The 20,252-nt window shown below is 22.5% G+C and overlaps 5 protein-coding genes across 5 annotated transcripts; 3 read left to right on the top strand and 2 right to left on the bottom strand. All coding sequences in view use genetic code 6, as the record gives it.

Moving 5' to 3' along the window:
• Positions 1-576: 576 nt before the first annotated feature.
• TTHERM_00420850 (hypothetical protein) lies at positions 577-5,183 on the bottom strand (the record flags this gene model as incomplete). The annotated part of the gene is made up of 10 exons (XM_001033340.2): positions 4,482-5,183; positions 4,219-4,302; positions 3,202-3,942; positions 2,409-3,142; positions 2,241-2,349; positions 2,055-2,180; positions 1,703-1,995; positions 1,217-1,605; positions 746-1,152; positions 577-687 (listed from the first exon to the last, which is right to left on the bottom strand). The coding sequence occupies exons 1-10, from the start codon at positions 5,055-5,057 to the stop codon at positions 577-579; spliced, it is 3,570 nt and encodes a 1,189-aa protein (XP_001033340.1). The 5' UTR covers positions 5,058-5,183.
• A 2,750-nt stretch (positions 5,184-7,933) lies between these two features.
• On the top strand, positions 7,934-9,608 carry TTHERM_00420840 (hypothetical protein; the record flags this gene model as incomplete). The annotated part of the gene is made up of 3 exons (XM_001033339.3): positions 7,934-8,116; positions 8,431-8,580; positions 8,886-9,608. 3 exons carry the CDS (start codon positions 7,934-7,936, stop codon positions 9,606-9,608), a joined length of 1,056 nt encoding a protein of 351 aa, XP_001033339.1.
• Positions 9,609-10,895: 1,287 nt separating this feature from the next.
• TTHERM_00420830 (small-conductance calcium-activated potassium channel protein) lies at positions 10,896-12,951 on the top strand (the record flags this gene model as incomplete). Its single annotated transcript, XM_001033338.3, has 6 exons — positions 10,896-11,071; positions 11,140-11,287; positions 11,350-11,431; positions 11,595-11,907; positions 11,989-12,534; positions 12,600-12,951. 6 exons carry the CDS (start codon positions 10,896-10,898, stop codon positions 12,949-12,951), a joined length of 1,617 nt encoding a protein of 538 aa, XP_001033338.3.
• Positions 12,952-13,361: 410 nt separating this feature from the next.
• Positions 13,362-15,277, top strand: TTHERM_00420820 (small-conductance calcium-activated potassium channel protein; the record flags this gene model as incomplete). The annotated part of the gene is made up of 6 exons (XM_001033337.2): positions 13,362-13,477; positions 13,533-13,680; positions 13,751-13,832; positions 13,952-14,264; positions 14,324-14,869; positions 14,923-15,277. The coding sequence occupies 6 exons, from the start codon at positions 13,362-13,364 to the stop codon at positions 15,275-15,277; spliced, it is 1,560 nt and encodes a 519-aa protein (XP_001033337.2).
• Positions 15,278-16,172: 895 nt separating this feature from the next.
• Positions 16,173-19,105, bottom strand: TTHERM_00420810 (hypothetical protein; the record flags this gene model as incomplete). Its single annotated transcript, XM_001033336.2, has 2 exons — positions 16,173-17,581; positions 17,641-19,105. 2 exons carry the CDS (start codon positions 19,103-19,105, stop codon positions 16,173-16,175), a joined length of 2,874 nt encoding a protein of 957 aa, XP_001033336.2.
• Positions 19,106-20,252: the final 1,147 nt, after the last annotated feature.

The raw sequence follows: 20,252 nt of genomic DNA, 5'->3' as shown, positions 1-20,252 counted from the left end.
AGCATCTATTATAATATTAGATATATAGAATGATCAGATTAATTACTTCTATTTATCTATCTAACATTCTATTTTTCTAAACAAAATAACTTTAGAAGTTTAAAAGAACACAAATTAATAATTATTTAAAATTTAATAAATAGAAATTTAGAAAGATTCTGATTACAAATTTTAGTTAACATATTTTGTAGAATAAAGAATAATAGAATATTCTTAACGAATTCCACTTGAAACAGTAGTTAGTTAGTTATATACAAATTACATAAAATCTAAAATATATTTTATTTCTAATAATAAATTAAATGGAAGTTTTATATACAGTTAGGTAGATAAATTAATTCATAAAATAATACCCATTTTATTTAGTGAAGGGTGTGTGAAAACTTGCTCTGATTATTATTATTACTATATACTTATATTTTCAAAATTTTCTACCAAGACTCTTAAAAAAATAGAAAGATTTATGGCTTCTTAAGATAGCAAAATACACCTAAATTTTATTTGTTGTGTTTTGGTTTTTGGAAAATAATTTATTTTTATAGGAAGTGCTTGGATTATATTTCAATTAAACATCACTCAATTACTATCCTCATCTATATTTGATGGTGGTGTTCTTGGTATTTTAGGTCTTGGTGCAAATGCCTCTTTAGTGTCTGATACTTTTATCTCGTTATGTGGTAACTTTGTCTTTTAAAATAAAATGTATTGATCAAATTCTTTTTAAAATATTTTTAAACGTATTTACATTTTAATTAACTGGCAAGTTGTGATTGTTTTTGACTGACTATTGATGTTGTTGTTGATGTTGAATATAGGTTTTGCTATCAGAAGAATTTTATGAGTAATTATTACCATCGTTGTACATTTATGGAGATTAATGAATATATTACTAATTCAGATTTTACTTTTAGTGTTATTAATATTAGTTGATATACTGTTGTTATTGTTAATTTTGCTAAATTTACTGTTATTGCATTTGTTACTTTTACTTTAGTAGCATTAGTTGCTATTGCTACTAACTTAATTATTCTCCATTATCTCTTTATTAATATTACTGTTATGTGTAAATATTTTACTGATATTACTTTTGTTAGCTATTTTAATGCTAAATATTGTGTTAGTTCTTGTTTCTCTTAGTATCTTGTTAGTAGCCTACAAAATATTTTATTAAAATACATTTTAAACAACATTAAACATTTTAATAATTTATTTTTACCCTGCATTTGTGAGTGTGAGATTTAGCTGATAGATAGAGATGGTGTGGCAGGTCTATTAAAAGGCTCAGGTCTATTGTTTATTCTTGATTAATTCAGAATAGATTAGTTATGAGCGTTTTTCTTGCTTTCTTCTAATGCTGTTCTTGTCATATTATGCTATCTAAGTGCCTCTTAGCCTCTTAAGCTAAATTATTAAATCAATAAATTTTCTCCAATAAGTTGTTAATCATTTCCTGGAACCTCTATTAGGTCTAAGTATTCATCCTAGTCATCTTCATCATCCATTTCTTCATCTTCAATATCATCTTCATCATTATCTTCTTCTTAATCACTAGTATTTTCTTCTTCCTCTTCTTCATCAGGCTTCTCTAGCTAGTTAATTATATATCTATTTTTAGATTAAAATTATTCTGAGTGTTAAGTTGGTTTAAATGATTATTATAACTGATATGTGAAAATGTATATTTTATTATTATATTAATTACTGTAATTGTTTATTAAATCTTTCGTCAGAATTATCTCTTAAGTGAACAAGATATTGCAATAAAGAGAGCTATCTTGACTATTCCTTAAGAGCTGGTCTGCTAAGTAGTGAGTATAATGTTCCATTTACAAAAGTTCTGACTTGTTAGTTTTCATGCTCTAATAATTACTGTAGAACTTCTAAAACTCTTAAATCTTCATCTTCACATTTATCTCTTCCTAGAGATCTTAAAGATAAATTCATAAACAAGGCTGTAGCATATTCATAGCTATATTCACTTAGCTAATCTTTTTCCTGTCAAATAAAAATGTGAACCTCTTTAATTACTTAAATTAAAAATTAAAAAATCTTACTTCTCTTAAAGTTTCGACTATCCATTTTATTAAATCATTCTAAATCATTACAATTTGAGGTTTTTTTCTTAAAGATAACTTTTACAGAGCCCCTAAGGCATTTCTTCTTGTACTTGAATCTTCTTTCTAGTAAAATAAATAAATAAATGATTAAATTTAGCAAATTCTTTTGAAATTAAATTTTACTTCACGACGAAGTATAGCAATCAGGAGTTTTACAAGAGCTTCGCTTTCAACTAGATATGTACGACCCTCAAAATCTGAAGCTAATGCATTAACTAATCTAAGACCAAATCTTGTTTTTAAATAAATAAAATTAATAAATAGGTTTATATAATGTGTATTATTTATTACTCAGTTAGCCTTTCGTTTGGTGAGTTAAAAATAGAATTCTAAAGTAGTTAATCATTTTTTGAACACCCTAAGAGATCATTTATTGTGTAAGAAATAATAACTTCCCTTCTTTAATAAGCATTCCTAGTTTTAGCAATTCTCCAGCGAAGAGCTTATAGTATGCTTATTTTAAATTAAAAATTTGTTTCCTACTTTAAAGATATTTTTATTTTATTGAAATCTATTGGTGCATAAGACTGGAAGTCATTATCTTAATCTATTTAATGTTGTTAATATAAATTATGATTTTATTATAACGCCTATTGATTCTAATGAGGAATTTGATATTGTTGATGTTATTGATGAATTTATTGTTATTGCTATTGTTATTGCACTTATGACATTTAATCATAAGAATTTTAGCCTTTTCTGCTATTTAGTAAATTTATATCATAGCCAGCTCCAACTTATTGTATATTCTGTGGAGATTAGTCAAATTATAAGTTGGAGTTTAAAATTTAACCGTTAAACTAAGGATGCTACTACACTTTATACTATTGCATAATTGGACTTTGATCATATTCAATTATACTAACTTATTTTTCAAATAATGATATATCCTGATTCTACTAAACTAAGTCTTCTATATTTGAGCTCAGGAAATGTTCAAACTAGCCAAGCTTTTTTTTTTTACTTTCGAATATTTGAGGCGAAGGAGGATTACCCTTAGTTGCCATTTCCACCATACCTATTAACTGTAATATTTTATTTCAAATAAACAATTTTATTTTAATCAATAAATAAATAGTTTTACATCTTTTGCTAAATAAACTAGATCTTATCCTAATTTAAACCACTTTTAATGTGAATCCATAATAGCTTACTTTGCTTATTCTTAGACTTAAATATAAACTTTATGAAGATTTGAATATCTTGAGTTTAACTCTTACAATACCCTAAGATATTAATCATTATTAGCTCTTAGAGAGTTATTGTCTGTTATGTAAGAGTTATCTGGAAGGTAGCTTATGTCATTTTACAAATAACTAACATTAATGTTGTTAGGTTGCATATTATTGTTGCTTATGTTAATATTTTATCCATTGTTATTCATTTATTATTGTAAAGCAGGTGCATAAGGTGCTGGATAAAAAGGCTACTATTGTACTACATTTTAATTACTTAAAATTTATTGATGTGCCTATTACTATTTAGCTTAATCTGGTTTACTTTTACTTTAAAAATACAATTCTTCCAATTTACAGTATTAATCTTCTTCATTTATCAGTTTATCTAATGAACTTTTAAGTTTCTTTTGCAAATCTTACACCCACTCTTATGTAAACAAGTGTTTAAAGCTCTAATGTTCATATGGTTTTTATATGTAAGGAAGTGCATAAAAAGTGAGTAATTCTGTAGTTTTAGATAGTTCAGAGCCTTTTGAATCTAAATATGATCTAAAGTACTCAATTCTATCATTGCCTATTTTATCTTTAGTCTTGAAAAGAGGATGGATCTCATAAATCAAGAAATATATTTGAAGGTAGAATTCCAACTATATTAATTAATTAATTAATCAATAATTATTAAAACAACATTTTAGTAAGTATTCAATCCAAAATATTCTATTAAAATTTTTTCATTAATTAATTCGTTCATTCATTGATTCAGATATAAAGATAATTTTTAATTTCAAATGATTTGATTTTTAAAATTTTTCAAAAAATTTTAATTTTTTCTTTTTAAAATTTTTAAATTATTTTTATAATAAAATAAATCAACCATTAGCAATAAATTCCATTTTAAAAATACGAATTTCACAAATGCTTACTTTATCAATTTAATTTGGTTTGTTGTTGTGAGGGAATGACGTCCATTTACCAAAAAACAAATCTCTTTTACCTTTTTAAAATGCCTATTTGTTAAAAAAATAATATTGAAATATTAAGCATTTATAATAATATTTATTTATTTTTATCTTAAATAAATTATTTTTGTTTAAAATTGTTGATTTTAACATAAAAATAAAATATTTCAGGTATTTAATCTAACTTAATAAGCTAAAAATTTCTTAATGGATTTGTTAAAAATTACATTTATTAATTAATTCACTATCATTTGCTTTTTGTTTTGAGGATTCTATGGTCTGTAAATCTCTTTCAGAAATATTTCATTTGAGCGATTACACCCATGCTTCACTAAATAACCACTGACTAGCTTGACAATACTTTCTTAATCTTCTGATAACTCTATTTGCCTTTCAGTTTCTGGTTATGAATCTTTAGCTATCTTATCTTCATTGTCATCATTATCTCCATAATATATATCCTAATCAGCATGCATTTCCAATTGTTTTTTTTCTCTTAAATTTGTAACACTTTGTACACTTTGCCTTTATAAATTGTTAACATTCGATATTTAGTTAGGCTTGTACTTATCTGCATTTGTTTGAGGTCTCCTTTTCTCCTCTTGGTTTTATATACTTTAATGACTATTATTATTTGTGCTAGCGCTACTATTTTAATGGGAGATATTTGTATTACTCTGTGCTACTTTTCTTTGATTTTATGCACTTAACCTTCCTTTACTTGTGTTGTTTTAGCTTTAACTATTACTATTCAAATTACTATTTTAATTTCCGTTTCCAGCACTTCCTTGGTTCTTCTTCATTTTATATTTTCTATCTCCTATCTCCTTTATAAAATTACAATCCTTCTTATTTATTTAGGTGATTAGAATTTTTTTGACTTTCTTCTTTTCTAAAAAATCACAAAAATATAAATACAAATTATAAATCAATCTATTCTATATGCTAAAAAGTAAAGGCACCTTATAAGCAAAAATTTTTTTTTCTTTGATTTCACTGTACTAAATTCATAGATTTATTTACTAAAATTTTTTCTATTTTTATAGAATCAGAATTTTAAAACTAAAATAGAGATATTATTATTTAAAAAAGTATAGTATATTCAATTTAAATTTACTTAACCATTATAAAATCTATAACATCTTTCGATAAAATGGGTAATATTTCAAATAATTGCTAAATCCACTTTCTAAATCAACACAAAAAAAATTAGTTTTTAAAAATTGATAGTAAACCAATTTTACATATTTATCAAACAATCTTCATTAACTTGCTTTTAAACTTTATAAAAATAAAAATTGTAGTACTATATCATCTTAGAATTAAAACTCATTAATTTACCACAGAATTAAAAATTGTAACTTATTTGCTAATATTTAGTTTTGATTTAGCAACAAAATAATAGTCATAATTATTTAAGGTATACTAACATCTAAAGCATACCTTTTCACTGTAAATTTTTAAAACCCAACTATAAAAATGAATCAATTTATAAATCTCAATAAATCAAGAAAAAAAAAAAAGTTAAATTAAGTGTTTATTAACAATAAAGATTTTTAAAAATATTTTTTTTCAAATTAACCCTTCTGAAAAATCAAAGTCTAAAATTAACATTTCTATTTTGAAGAAGATATATAATAATCTAATGCATAATTCATAGATTAAAATATTGTAAAATTAAAAAATTAAAAAATAAAATCAAAAAATTTAATATAAAATAATAAACCAGCAATCATTTAATAAAATAAATATTAAACATAAACAAAAATTAAAAAATATTAAATCTAAAATATAAATAATAAAAATACAAAAAAACTAAAGCCATAAAACTTAAAAGCTAAATAAAAAAATAATAAAGTAGAAAATCAAAAATAAATAAAATCAAAAAATCAAACAAATGAATTATTCTATTAGAAAACTAAACTTAATATCTATATATTTTTACTTCTATCCATTATGGAATATAGGACGATATTTAAATTTCAAAAAAAATTGTATGGAATTTAATTTAATTAATAAACTAGTTGATGTTAGTGTAGACTCCTAATTAGTATATGCATATGATTTTTAAATAATAACTTTGTCTTTTGTGCTTATTTACTGATTATTGATTTAAATTAACAATTAAAAATGCTATAAGGAGAAATATTAGCTATTTAAATAAAATTTTATTGAAAATATTTTTTTCAGAATCAGCAGGATTTAATTAAAAATAATATTTCATTACCAACTTATCTTAAAATTATAAGATTAAATAGTTAAATAAATTAAATTTAGTAATATTAAAAATCTATGAGAATTAATATAGATATTTTTTAAAAAACAATTTATTGCTTTTTTTTGTGGTAAGTTCACTTTAAAATAAAATAAAAGTTAAAGCTAATAATTTTAAATGCCTTTAATAGAGTGATAAACATACTAATTTAATTAGTTTTCTTTTTTAGCTAATTTTAAATTAAATAATTTTCTTAGCGATTGAGTGAATTAACTATATAAATGAATCTATTTTAAATATTTGAAATAAATAAAAAATAATAAAATTAGTAAATAGAAATAACTTTTGTATTTAATTTTTGATTTCTTAAATATTTTTTTCTTTCAAACAAATAATCTTATTTTTATAAAAGAAGCTTTTTAATAAATTTCTAATTATTTTTATTACTATCAATTGAAATAGAATTACATAAATGAAACTTAAATGTAAATTAATTAGCTATTTTTTTGGATTATTTTTAACAAAATTTTTGAATATATAAAATTTAGTTTGGTTTTTTTAATTATGAATTTGAGTTTTTTTAATTTTGTTTTAATTCATTTATCATAGAATTGATTGTTACATAATTTAATTAGAAAATAATAAAAAATAAGTTGAAAGATTCTACCTATACTGGAGCAATTTTTAATTATCTTAAAAATAAAACTGATAAGTAAAATTAAAATAATTAAAATAATCATATTTTTCAATTAAAAAAAATATTTTACCAATAATGTGAATACTTTTTTTATTTATTTAGTTATTTATTATCTATTTCTTACCGAATTTAAATTGTATGGTAAAACAAATTTAACAGAATTTATTAGTATCACTACAATTTGTTAATGTAGAATAAAAAATTATAAAAATGAAGGATTAAAAAAAACAGTAAATAAAAAAATAATACACAATAAAATTAAAAAATAAGTTAAATTAGGGAGTTTAAAATTATTATTAAAAAATAATATTAACTCATCAAAAAAATTGAATTATAAATAATTTTTGTTTGCTGATCTGATAATTAAAAATTATGTTTGAATAATTTCAATATACATCATCCATTCCTTGAAATGAACTAAAATAAAATGCATAATTTTGCAATTGAACATCTTGAAATAAAAGCTCAGTTGAAATTCCTAATGGTTTGTATTAATTTATTTGGCAAAAAAGAATAAGAAGAGTGGTAATTATTATTAACTTAGAATGAGCTTTGATGGATGCCATGAAAAAGAGAAGAGCTGGCATTTTGATTAATAAATTAAGAGAAGGAAAGTAAAAAAATCTATGCAATTTATTAATAAAAAAAACAAAAAATATTAGCCTGAATAGTAGAAAAAAATAAAAGGAAAAAAAAGGATAAAGAGAAGAGCAAACAAAAAAAATATAATTTTCCTTGATTAAATAGTAATAAATAGGGCAAGTAAAATGTTAAAAAGCTTACTGAAATTAGGAACAAACTCTGAAAGTGGAAAAAAGAAAGATGCTATAGAAAATTAAGCACCTCAGCTTCCACCAAATTTTTCAGATGAAGTATTTAATTTAGAACTCGAGGCAGAGCATCCTAACGTTGATATACAAGTCATTAATCGCTTAGTCGAACTATATGCAGTAAGTATTTTCGCATTAACTTTCAATAAGATCTGAAAAATTATTATCAAAATAAAATGGAACCATTTTGAATTAAGTTATTCCAAATTTTTGTAATATCAAATACTATTTAAAAAATAACACTTTTTAGCTGGTTCCTATAGCTTATTAGTAGTATAAGATAGTGAAAAAATTGATATTGCTTTGTTGATACAATTAAAGGCAAAAAATAATATACTTTTAAGCAGTTTAGCAAATAAAATGTTGAATTGAAATTCATTTGAGATAAAAATAGCCTATTTATCTTTTTAATAATGATTTTTATAAAAAAATAGATTGCAATCGAATACTACGAGAGTATTAAAAGTGACAAATACTTGATTTTTAAAAATAAAACTAGATCTCTTTTGCTTAAATAGAATGTAAACATGGCAATAGACAAGGCATAAGAAGAATTAAAATCTGAGCCTAATGAGGAACTTCCAGTAATTATATTTTCTAATTAGCTTCAACTTTTTTTAGCCAATAATTTTTTGAGAGTTTTACAAATTAAACATGTGGAAAAGCGAGTATTTTTTTATAATCAACTTAGTAGAATAACTCATTTTATTGATAACAAATAATATTAATATTCACTTCTGTACAAAATAACGGAAATTTGAATAAAATTTATGATTTAAACAATTCCATAAGCATATTATAAAAAAAAAAACAACACAATTGAAATTTTAAATGGTGAATAAGATGTGAAAATATAAATATTTTTTTAATTATTTCTATTATAAAAAAGTTTGACTTAAAGAAAGATAAGCTAGAATTTAGCTGCGATGAAAATATAAGCAAATAACGCCAAAAAGAATTAGAACTTAATATGAAGTACATATAATAATAGGATACCAAAGAGTCAGTAAAGACCCTAATTAATTCTCACAGCCAAGACATCCGCCATAACAAAAAAATTATATAAAGAGACACAGATACTCAACTTAGTCTTATCTAAAAGAGGTTACAAATGAGAAAAATAAAAAAGCATGGACCAGAGAGTGTCGATACAGAAGAAAATGAAAAGGCAAAATCAGATAATGGAGGAAGAATACGTGGATCCTTTGAATTGTCTAGTAAAAATGAACTTGATATGGATATAATTGATATTACTACACCTGCAAAAACAGAACCTAGTGTGAGTGAATCTAATCTTAAAGAGACTTAATTTTAGTAAAAGTAGGAATTTATGTAAGAATTTGAAATACCAAATCATTATGAATAAATGGTTTTATCGTAATTGGATCAAACCAGAAATACTTCTAACTACCAAGATTCAAATTAGATTAATTTTGAGTAAAGCTATTTATAAAATAATGACTCATCTGCTTTGAATAAAACTGATTAAGTACATGATTTGTTCAGGGAACAGCACTCATCTGAATAAAAGAAAGCTAAAAAGAAGAAAGTGCGTGTCAGTCAAAAATCAGTGATGGAATTTTAGCTTTAAAATTCAATTATCCCCTTTTGAAAAAAATATTAACCAAATTAAAATTACACTCCATTCCATTTTAAAAGAAAATTTAGATTTTAATAATATAAAATATAAATAACCAATTAAATAAAAATATTAATTCTTTAACACTTTTACTGCTCTCTCTTGTTATAATCACTGCTAGGTTTTCTAATTATAACCTACTATTTTACACAAAAAATATAGATAAAATCAATCAATAATGGTTGAATTATAATAATTATAAAAGCCATAATTTAAGAAATAATTTATATTAAAAACAGAAAAATATAAAATAATAAAAAGAAAATTAGATATAAATCCATGTATTTACTTCGAACTTATCTCCCTTACTCTCTTTTCCTTTCTCAAAAAAAATTTATTAATAATTTTAATTGAATTAATACCATATTTTTACACAAGTTTAGCATATTAAAACCTGATATATGTAGTTATGTCGCTTCTGTTATGTAAAATCGTATATAAACATCATTTATAGATATGTAAAAAAATAATTTTAACTATTATCTTTTAAATCTATTTTCTATTTTTAGCATTCATTTTTAAAGGCAATAACATTAAAAAAAGAAGAAATTTATTACTAGGTTCATTTTTACGTTTTAATGTTTTAATGGAAATAATAAATAACTGCTAAAAATGTATCACTCCAAAGTTTATCTTTGCGAAATAAAATATTCAATCGTTTATTTAAGAAATATAGAAATACATATTTATACATTTTAATGAAGAATATTACACAATTTTACAATTTTAGTTTAAGTTAAATTTGTAATAATAGAAAATAAATACGTTTATCTTTTATAATCATCAAAATATGTATTGGAAAATTACGTGCAAATATTGTTTAGAAAGATAATTAGATTATTGGTAAGATTAGTTAAAACTCCTATTTTTGATAATTAATTTCATTTAATGTATGTTTTTTTAAAGATGAGATAACAGTTTAATTTAATTATTTTTTGGGAGCTATTTTCTAATGAACTTATTAGTTTGTATTTAGAAATTTTTAAAATGTTTTTTTATTTAGAAAATTCTACCTTTTAAGAGTTACAAGTGGGGTAGATGCATTTTATTATTTGCTTGGGGTTTTTATTAAAATGAATGTTAAAAGTTAGTTATGAGATTGGATTGGTTATTGTTAAAAAATTAAAATTCTTGTGGGCACTATTTTTCTAAAATTAAATGAAGTTATTTACTATTAAGCGAAATATTTCAAATTAATAATATATTATTTTTGATGTTAGAAATTAATTAAAAATCTCCAATTTAACAATATAAAAAAGAATGAAGGAGGAAAATGATTAGCAGATCAATTGCGAAGGTGATAACAAAGCCACCTTTGAAAAATAAGAAACTGCTAAAAAATCTGAATTCAAATCAATACTAAAACAAGATACAAACAAAAAATCTGAATATAGGTCAGAGTTTTGGAAGAAATCTGACTTTTTGGATTTTAAAAAGTAATATCTAGCTTTTTCAACGATTCATCATAATACTTAAGTCAATATGTGATTTATATTCCAATTAGAAATTTAAATAAAATGCTTCTTGATGAGGAAACAGTAGAAAAAATAGAAGATGCAAGAGAAACAAAATTTTACTTTGAAAAAATGAGGCAACTGGATTTATGCAGACTTACTTTAATGGTTTAAGCATAAGCTGTGGCAATATTAGATGTATTTATTATATTAAATAATTCCTTTTGATGCAAGATATAATAAAATTATATTTTTAATAGTATGAAATAGAATTTTAAGATAAGAATTAATACTACGCAAATTGGTTCCTTTATATAATTTTAATATGCTCAATCATTCTAAGTAAATTTTTTTATTCAAAGTTATTTATTTGGAATTTAGCTTCATAAGTTTTATAGGAAACTGAATTTACCTATTTCCTACTTAGTTACTTACATAGATAAATCAATAAAAAGCATTTTAAGGTAACGAAAGATATTTATTTTTTACTTTTCTATAAAAACAGTTATTATGACATACTTCTCCTACGAAGCTAAAAACTAATTTATTATAGCTACCAAATAAGCAGGAAAGCAAACAACTATATTCAATTCCGGATAATGGAAGTTAATGCTTCTTGAAATGCTTGTGTTTGTTGTTTTTCCTTAGCCTTGGTTTAGTGACATTAAGCTTTACTTTTTTGTAGACTATTATCAAATCTAAGTATATCATTATTTAAATGAAATTTTACTTCTGTTCATGCTTTTCAGATTTTTTGTTATGGCTAAAATTGTTTTGATGAATACTTAATGGTATAGCGAGAAGGTTAACAGAATTTGGTAAGAAATATAAATTTTTCATTTTATTCATTTTTAATGAATTAACTTTTTATTTATAAATTTATTTTAAATTGATATTAGCTATTTATATGCAACTAAAATGAGTCCTTTATTCATCTTAAAGGTTTATATGCAAACAAATCCCATGCAAGTCTATTGGTTTTGCTATATATTCAGCTTATTTTTTTACAGTTATGCAATGAGGATATGTGAGCGTCCACTAATACGTGATCCTCCTGCAGAAGGCGGACCTAATATACCTCATTTCGATTAAATTGCTGTTCCAATATGGTGTATTATGATTACTATACCTACTGTCGGTTATGGTGATACTTTTCCAGTGACTAATCATGGACGTTTTTTTTCAGCTATGGCAGCTATTTCTGGAACATTTATTACTTCTATTATGGTTAACTCTTTAATAAATATCTTGTTAATTAACTTCCTTGAAGCTAAATCATTTTATATCTTAAGTAAGCTGTCAGTATTGTAGAAGTTAAGATTGGCTGCTTCATAAATGTTTTTATACATCAATAAAAAAAGGAAATTAACTAAAGAAAATAAGAAAACTGGTTCTATTAGTGCTAATTTAAGAAATTCTATACAAAATTATAAAAAAGCATACAGGTAAATAAATATATTTTTTATTAATTCATTAATGATTCAATAAATTTTTAAAATAATTATTTTAGAGAATATAAGTCAATCATAGACTAATCTAATTTATCTGAGCAACTTGACAGATATTTCACTTATACATAAGAAGAAATATCTATTTTATAGGAACAAATGAAGACTGCATAATAAACATAATAACTTATATCTAATGTTATCAACTCAGTTAATTAATCGGCTTCCAAGTTTCCAACTAATTAAGCTGCAGGCTAATTTTAAGTTAGTTAAAAAGAAATTAACAGGAAAACAAATCCAAACTTTCAGAGCTTATATTTTACAACTGATATGTTTGATACTGGAATAAATGATAAACCATATGGTTTTAATTATAATATGGTAAACCATATTAACCCTAACTAGTACTACTGATCAAAAATATATTTATTAAGTTTTGATTGTCAAATTAAAAATAATAAAAATAATTAATTTTGTTTGTTAAATTATTTAATTATCTACCTTTTTATTTTTAAATGAATTATCACAATTCTTTGTTATATTTAATTTATAATTCCTAATTTTAAAAACAGCAAAAAAAGAAATCGAATTTTCTTAATGCTGGCTGCACTATTGCAGTTTATATTTTTAATATTATTTAAAAAAATTCGATCTAATTATTTCAATTTAGAAAGTAAGTTTAATCATTGAGTTTTAATAAAGTGTACAAATTTTTAATTCTTTTGGGATATTAAAAAAGATTTATAAACAAACATATAGCTTATAAAAACGCAAGTTTAATATAATAGTAGGAGGGATTTATAGATTAAAAAAGAATATTTTGAATGGGAGACTAGCAACAATATCAAAGGAGTGTATTTAAATCAGTTCAGTATAAGGATTCTTTTAGTAGATCAGAAGGAAACACCAAAAAAGACAAAGAATTTTTAGAATTTAAAAGGTAGTTAAATATTTATTTACATTTTAAATGTTTAAAAGATTTAAATTATCTTTAGATAAATCAATAAACTCTTACTAGATGAAGAAAAAGTAGAGAAAATGGAGGATGCAACAGAATCAAAGTTTTATTTTGAAAAGATGAGATGCCTCGAATTGTGTAGGTTAACTCTGATGGTGATGGCTTAAGTCGTAGCAATTTTAGATGTAATATTTCAATAAAAAAAAAACGCAAATATGAATAAACTTACAAATCTATGTTTCTTATTTAAAAAAGTATGAAATTGAATTTTCAAATCTGAATTTTTATTATGCGAAATGGTTTCTCTATCTCACTTTGATATGCTCAATATGTCTTAGTACAAATTATATTTTTTTAATGAAATTTACATGCTTGCTATCCAATACTCACTCACAGCCAAATAAATTAACTTAAATTCAAAAATTGTTAAAGAATTTTTTAATTTAACTAAAACAGTTGTAATGACGTATTTTTCATATGAAGCCTAAAACCAGTTTATCATTGCAACTAAACAATATGGCAAAGAAGCTACTATTTTTAATACAGGGTAATGGAAATATATGATCCTTGAGATGAGCATTTATCTAATATTCCCAAATCCTTGGCTTACAGACTATAAAGTTTATTTCTTTGTAGACTATTTTTAAATGGAAGTGTATCATTATTTAAATGAAATACTACTTTTAATTATGCTTCTTAGAATACTTATCATGGTAAAAATTGTTTTGATAAATACACAATGGTACACAGAGAGAGTAAATCGCGTTTGGTAACCTATCTAATTAGATTCATTACATTAATTATACAATTCATATTTAATTAAAAAAGCAATTTGTATGCCACAAGAATGAGTCCATTATTTATAGTTAAAGTAAATATGTAAATGAATCCTATGAGAGTGTTTTGGTTTTGCTACTCGGTTTGCTTATTTACTTATAGTTATGCTATCAGAATATGTGAAAGACCTCTTCTAAGAAACGGTATTCCAGATGGTGTAAACTTAGCCTTATTCAATCTTTACGAAGTTGCAATGTGGTGTATGATGATATCTATCCCTTCAGTGGGATATGGTGATGTCTTTCCTACCACGAATCATGGTCGCTTTATTGCTGTTTTATCATTTATATCAGGGACGTTTATGTTTTCTGTTCTTTGCAATTCTTTAATTATCATATTAACATTAGACTCTTTAGAGTCAAAGTCAAGTTTGATTTTAGAAAAGCTATCAGTTAGAAAAGATATAATAGACACAGCTGTAAGAATGTTTTCATATGTTGGAAAGATAGCAATAAGGAGAAATTTAGGAAAGGTTAGAAATTTATTTTTAGCTAGGAAGTTAAGAAAGGCAGCTCTCCATTTTAAAATAGTGAATAGGCAAAATTAAATTAAAATTATTTCATTTTTAACATTTATTTCTAATATAACAGAAAATATAAATGCCTAGTTGATAGATCAAATTTGAATGAACAACTAGATAAACAGTTTACATATATAGGAGAAGAAGTATCAGAAATAAAACAATAAATTGAAGCTATTTAAGAAACTTAAAATTTAATTACTCACTAGAGCCAACAAAAATAATAAGAAATTCAACTTATAAATCTTTAAATTTCTATTTAAAAATAAAAAAATTAAGAAGATATTTAAAAATATAAAAAGAGAAAATAGTAATCAAGTTTCTAATATTATACTGATTCCATGAATGACCTATCAATCAAACAAAAGCCTTATAATTTTTAATATAACATGATTAATCATATTCACCCTAACTAATTTTATTGACTCTATTTGTTTTTAATATACTAGAAAATGTGCAAAAAAACAATCAATATTAAATGTCTTTGACAATTCTAATTCAGAAAATTTTAAAAATGAAATGAATTAACAATGTAAAAAATAAATAGCTAAATTTTAGTATTTTACAATATAAATTATAAAAATAAAAAAGCCTAAATAACTTATTTGAAAATTATATTATTTATTTCAAAAAATCAACAAAGCAAATTTCACTTTTTTAATCAAATTATCATTGGATAAAAATAATTTTAAGCTGAATAAAAAAAATGTTTAAATAATTAACTATAAATTTAAATAATTTTTTTTTTTAAACTTAAAAGAGCTAAATTTCTATTCTATTTTTTCTAATAAATTATTTTTAAATGTGAAATTAATTTTAAGCCCTATCATTTTAAAAATTTACTTCATTTTCAATTTCCTAAAATTATTTTTACCTAATTTGTTTAATATTTTTGTCTGATTTATAGCTCTTTATATGATTAAGGCTAAGAAAATGTTGTTATTAAATTTTCTTAACTTATTTTTTTAGGTTTGCTTTAATATTTTCTTTTTAAAAATATTTATAATAAATTTTAAATGAGTTTTCAAATATAAAAAAGATTGCTCAAAATCCATAAATATTAGTTTAAATAAGATCTTTCAGCAATTAATTTACTTTAAATTATTAACCAAATAAAAGTAGTAAGTAAGTAAGCAAGTACATTTTATATTCATTTAAATTTTTTAACTTTAATAATTTATTAATTGTTTGATGAGATATATTATTTAATTATTTATTTATTAATTAATTAATTAATTAACATTTTTTATTTTTTAGTAAAATTTGAGAATACTTATTTATTTATTTATTTATCTTTTTAGTATTTTTAAAATTGTTTTATCACTTCTTCATTTGTTATGCAAATAAATCTTCAACCTCTTGTCTATGAGTCATTGAATATAGCTCAAAAAGACCTTTTCTATCATCTGGATGTATTTTATTTATTGCATAATTAAATAGCTTTCTTTTAAATATCTTCATTTCCTTAAAATCTCTAAATTCGTGATGAAAAGCTGATAATTTAGGTCCTTCAGAAGATTGTATAGAGGCTAAGCTTTTATCTACATTTTTAACCAATTTATTAATTTCTCTTTTTATTTTTCCTGTAGTTTTTGATTACTATTTGGATTGAGTTAAGACATTATCATAAAATTTTATAAAATTTTCCTTTATTTAAAGATTATCTTATTGATTATTTTGCTTCTCTTATATCATTTTTTAGAATTTTAATAGTTTATTTATTTAGTTCTAATTATTTTTTTATTTGGAACTATCTTATAAGTAGTTATTTTTTAAGTTTGTTTAATTCTATTAAATTTGCAAATTTGTATTTTTAAAATCTTAATGTTTTCTATCTGTATATTTGTTACTCATTACCATACTCACTGGAGAGAACATATTATTTAAAGTTTAACAATTTTATTATGGTTGGATTCCTTCATCTTATTTCAGTGCTTAGGAAATTGAAAGTTGGCGCTTTTTAAAGAATGGAGCTATTTCTATTTATTATTTGCTTTTTTCATGATTTTCTAAATTAGATCTTATATTTTTCCTATTTTCAGATCTAGAACTCAAAAATCCTGCTCCATAGGCAGTATTTGAAAACCCTGTTGTTGTTGATTCGTTTATTTAAATTTATTCTTTATTTGCAAATTTAATTAAATCTTTTTTATTTAAACTTTAATTCAAAATTTAAGTTTTGTTATTTAGCAAATAAGGATTGTTTCTTGGTGAAGAGCATTATGAATTCTATTTAGAGGCATCAGTTTTCATAGAATAAGGAAGTGTAGTAGCTGTTGATCTCAGTTTTGAAAATTCATCTTTTAAATGAGTTGTTTCTTCTAAACCATATTTTCTTAGATATTAAACACTAAATTAATCTGTGTCTTTCGATAGCCGTTAAATACATTGTGACTTTATTTTGTTCTTGTTAGTTTTTCTTTTTTTAAGTGGAGATTTTTTTAGCAACTAAACTTAAGGCTCAATGACTTAGTCTGACTATTAGTATGATTTAGGTATATGAATTAACTGTGTATTAGATTATTTATTTTAGTTCATTTATTCGTCTTAATGCTTTTCATATTTTTTATTTAAGTTAAAGTTTTATTCATGTTTATTATTTAAATCTGGCTTATTGAAGTTATTCTTATTTTTCAGCTTTTCCTTTTCAATTATTTACTGCTAATATGCTGCCTTATCAAAATCAGAAAGCTATATCTAATCAAAATCAACATATTTGCGAGGCTGAACTATTATAGAAATTAATTTATTAATAATCATAATAAAATAATCAAAATTAAAAATTTACTTTTTACATTACTGGGAAATAGATCGACTAATTCAAACTAATTTTTTTTAATTATATAATCTATCAACTTTTTCTCATTTTCACTATTAATTTTCCTCAACTATTCATATTTCTCTCCTGGATTAAAATCTTATGATTGCCTTTCAGTGTTGAGTTCTTCTTCTTATATAAAAATCTCACAATCAAAAGGATTGATGTTCATCATACTTTTATGATTTCCTTAAAAATGGGGAAAATTTAGTTTAGAGTCTACTTTTGAATATGAGTACTATTTTTCCTCTTCTAATTTAATTAAATTTTATTTGATATTGCCTTGTTGATTATTACTGGCCTCAAAAAAAGAAGCTTAATTATCAAAATCAGCTTCAAAATGAGCATGAATCGAGTTTGATTTTATAATTTTGTTTTAGTTATTTTTAATATGCTGATTTAATTAGTTGTAACTAGAATTGAGAGATTTGCCTATTTTTTTTTATTCAGCATTAATTTCTTTTAAATATTTCTAGGAATTAGGTTATGTTGTAAGATTTGACTGTATTTTCGATGGTAGAATATTTTAATCTAATTCTAAAAAATGCTACAAAGTTTATTTTATTGAAATTTATTGCTATTCTTTGACTCCTATACTTTAATTTTACTCTTGTTCAGCACTACCTTTTTTTTCACCCATAATTTTTCTATCAATTTCATTTTTAATCTAAGATTTTGATAAGCACAGTTAAGAATTTGTTAAATCATCTTCATTACACTATTCTTTTACATTACCATAATTATAAATTTGATAATTGTTTGGATTTCTTTCCTTTTTTTCTGATTTAGAAATTTATTCATTTTTCATTATTTCTTCAAAATTTCTGTTTGAACGATCTGAATATAACGAATTGGTTAGCGATTTATTTCTAGGAGATTAATTATCATTTTTAAATCTATCTTCCCAAAAATTTTTTTTTAACTTTTCAGTAACATATTGCTGATGCAGCTTTTTTATCTGTTCAAACTTAATCTTATCATCCATTACAAACTTGAGCTTGTTTTCAACTGTCCAAATTGCTTTTTCGTTCTTAAGCTTTTAAAGTTATACTTAATAATCAGTCATATTGTGGCTTTTTTTTTGTCCCTCGCTAACAACGACAACATCATCAACATATTTATCTTTACTAATTACTTACATTATTTTTTTGTGTTCAGAATCTTTTAATAGATTTCTCCAATTCAATTACCTAGCATGTGTAATTTATTTTAAATACCTATCAGTATCAGGGAGTTATTATACCTAAAGCTTTTTAGATTTTATTATCTGCATGGTGTTAAGCTTATCTTTGCTATCTTACCTAATTTGAAATGCTTTTTTGTTTATATGCAATGTCAAATTCTAAAATTAATTAACTGAACCCTATAAGTTACGCAAACTGAAAGGTTAAACACTTTTCTTTACCAAAAAATCTGTATATGTGTAATCATTCATTTGAATTTGGTGAAGTATCTATGTATATACGATATTTTACTGCTTTAAATCAATAAATTATGATCAATCTTTTTTATTCTACTTTAATTCCCTCCTATAATGATGATTGTTTGTTAATATATTTGTGTATAACTCCAGTTTACTTTTTATTTAATAAATTTAGTTATTTTAGAAAATTGAATGAATGATTAAGGACACTTATTAATTGATTAATTATGATAAAATTTACTAATTTATATATTATTTATAATAATAATATTAAATGTTAAACGAATATCTTCTTGGTTAATATGTTCTCTCAAATGAAGTATTTGATAAAGTAAAAATAAAATAACATTTGTAACATATTTTTAAAATTATACCAAGCTTTTTTCTATTATAATATTTGAGCAATTTTCATTAAATTTATACTACTTCTTAGATATATACCTTTTTTTTAGTAATTTAAAATGAATTAATTTAATTGCTCTTCAATATTTTAAATTTCTATATTTGAATATTTTAAATCAAAATTATTTAAAAGCTTAATAATTATTTGGAATATATTCTAGTTAACTTAAAAATTATGATCAATAACATAAAAATTCTTGATTTTAGTTTTTATTTTATAAATTTATTTATAATTCAATGAAAACTAAAATAGCTTTTTATTTAAATGTAGTTTAAGAGTTTAAATTTTATCTATGATGTTACTTAGCTTATGGAAGGAATATATTTCAAGTATTACTTTAATTATTTATATTTAAAATGAATTATTACAACTTGCTTTTGAAAATGTGTAATCAGAAAATTTAGGAAGTAATTTACAAATATTTCTTTAAAAGAAATTTATCGTGTGCTAGGATATTAATAAAATTTTTTGAAAGCATCCTAATAAAAATTATCTATATTAAAAGATTTACTTTACTCAATGTAAGACAAATTATACTTTCTTGAATCTATTTCATAAATATAAATTGAGACTATCTTTTGTAAACTATTGTTTTTTTTACATTTAATTTTCATGAAATAACAGCATTATATCTAACTTAATAAATGTCAAGTAAGCTAACTTTTATAAATTAATTTAATTCTAAACAAAAATTCAAAAAATCGAGCATTATAAAAAATTATTTAAAAGGGAATTTAATTTCTTTGAGAGTATTGA

The sequence above is a fragment of the Tetrahymena thermophila genome, assembly GCF_000189635.1.
Source record: "Tetrahymena thermophila SB210 genomic scaffold scf_8254475, whole genome shotgun sequence".
NCBI classification, from domain to species: Eukaryota; Ciliophora; class Oligohymenophorea; order Hymenostomatida; family Tetrahymenidae; genus Tetrahymena; species Tetrahymena thermophila.
The sequence above is the reverse complement of the archived record's forward strand: the minus strand, read 5'-3'. Positions and strand labels throughout refer to the sequence as shown.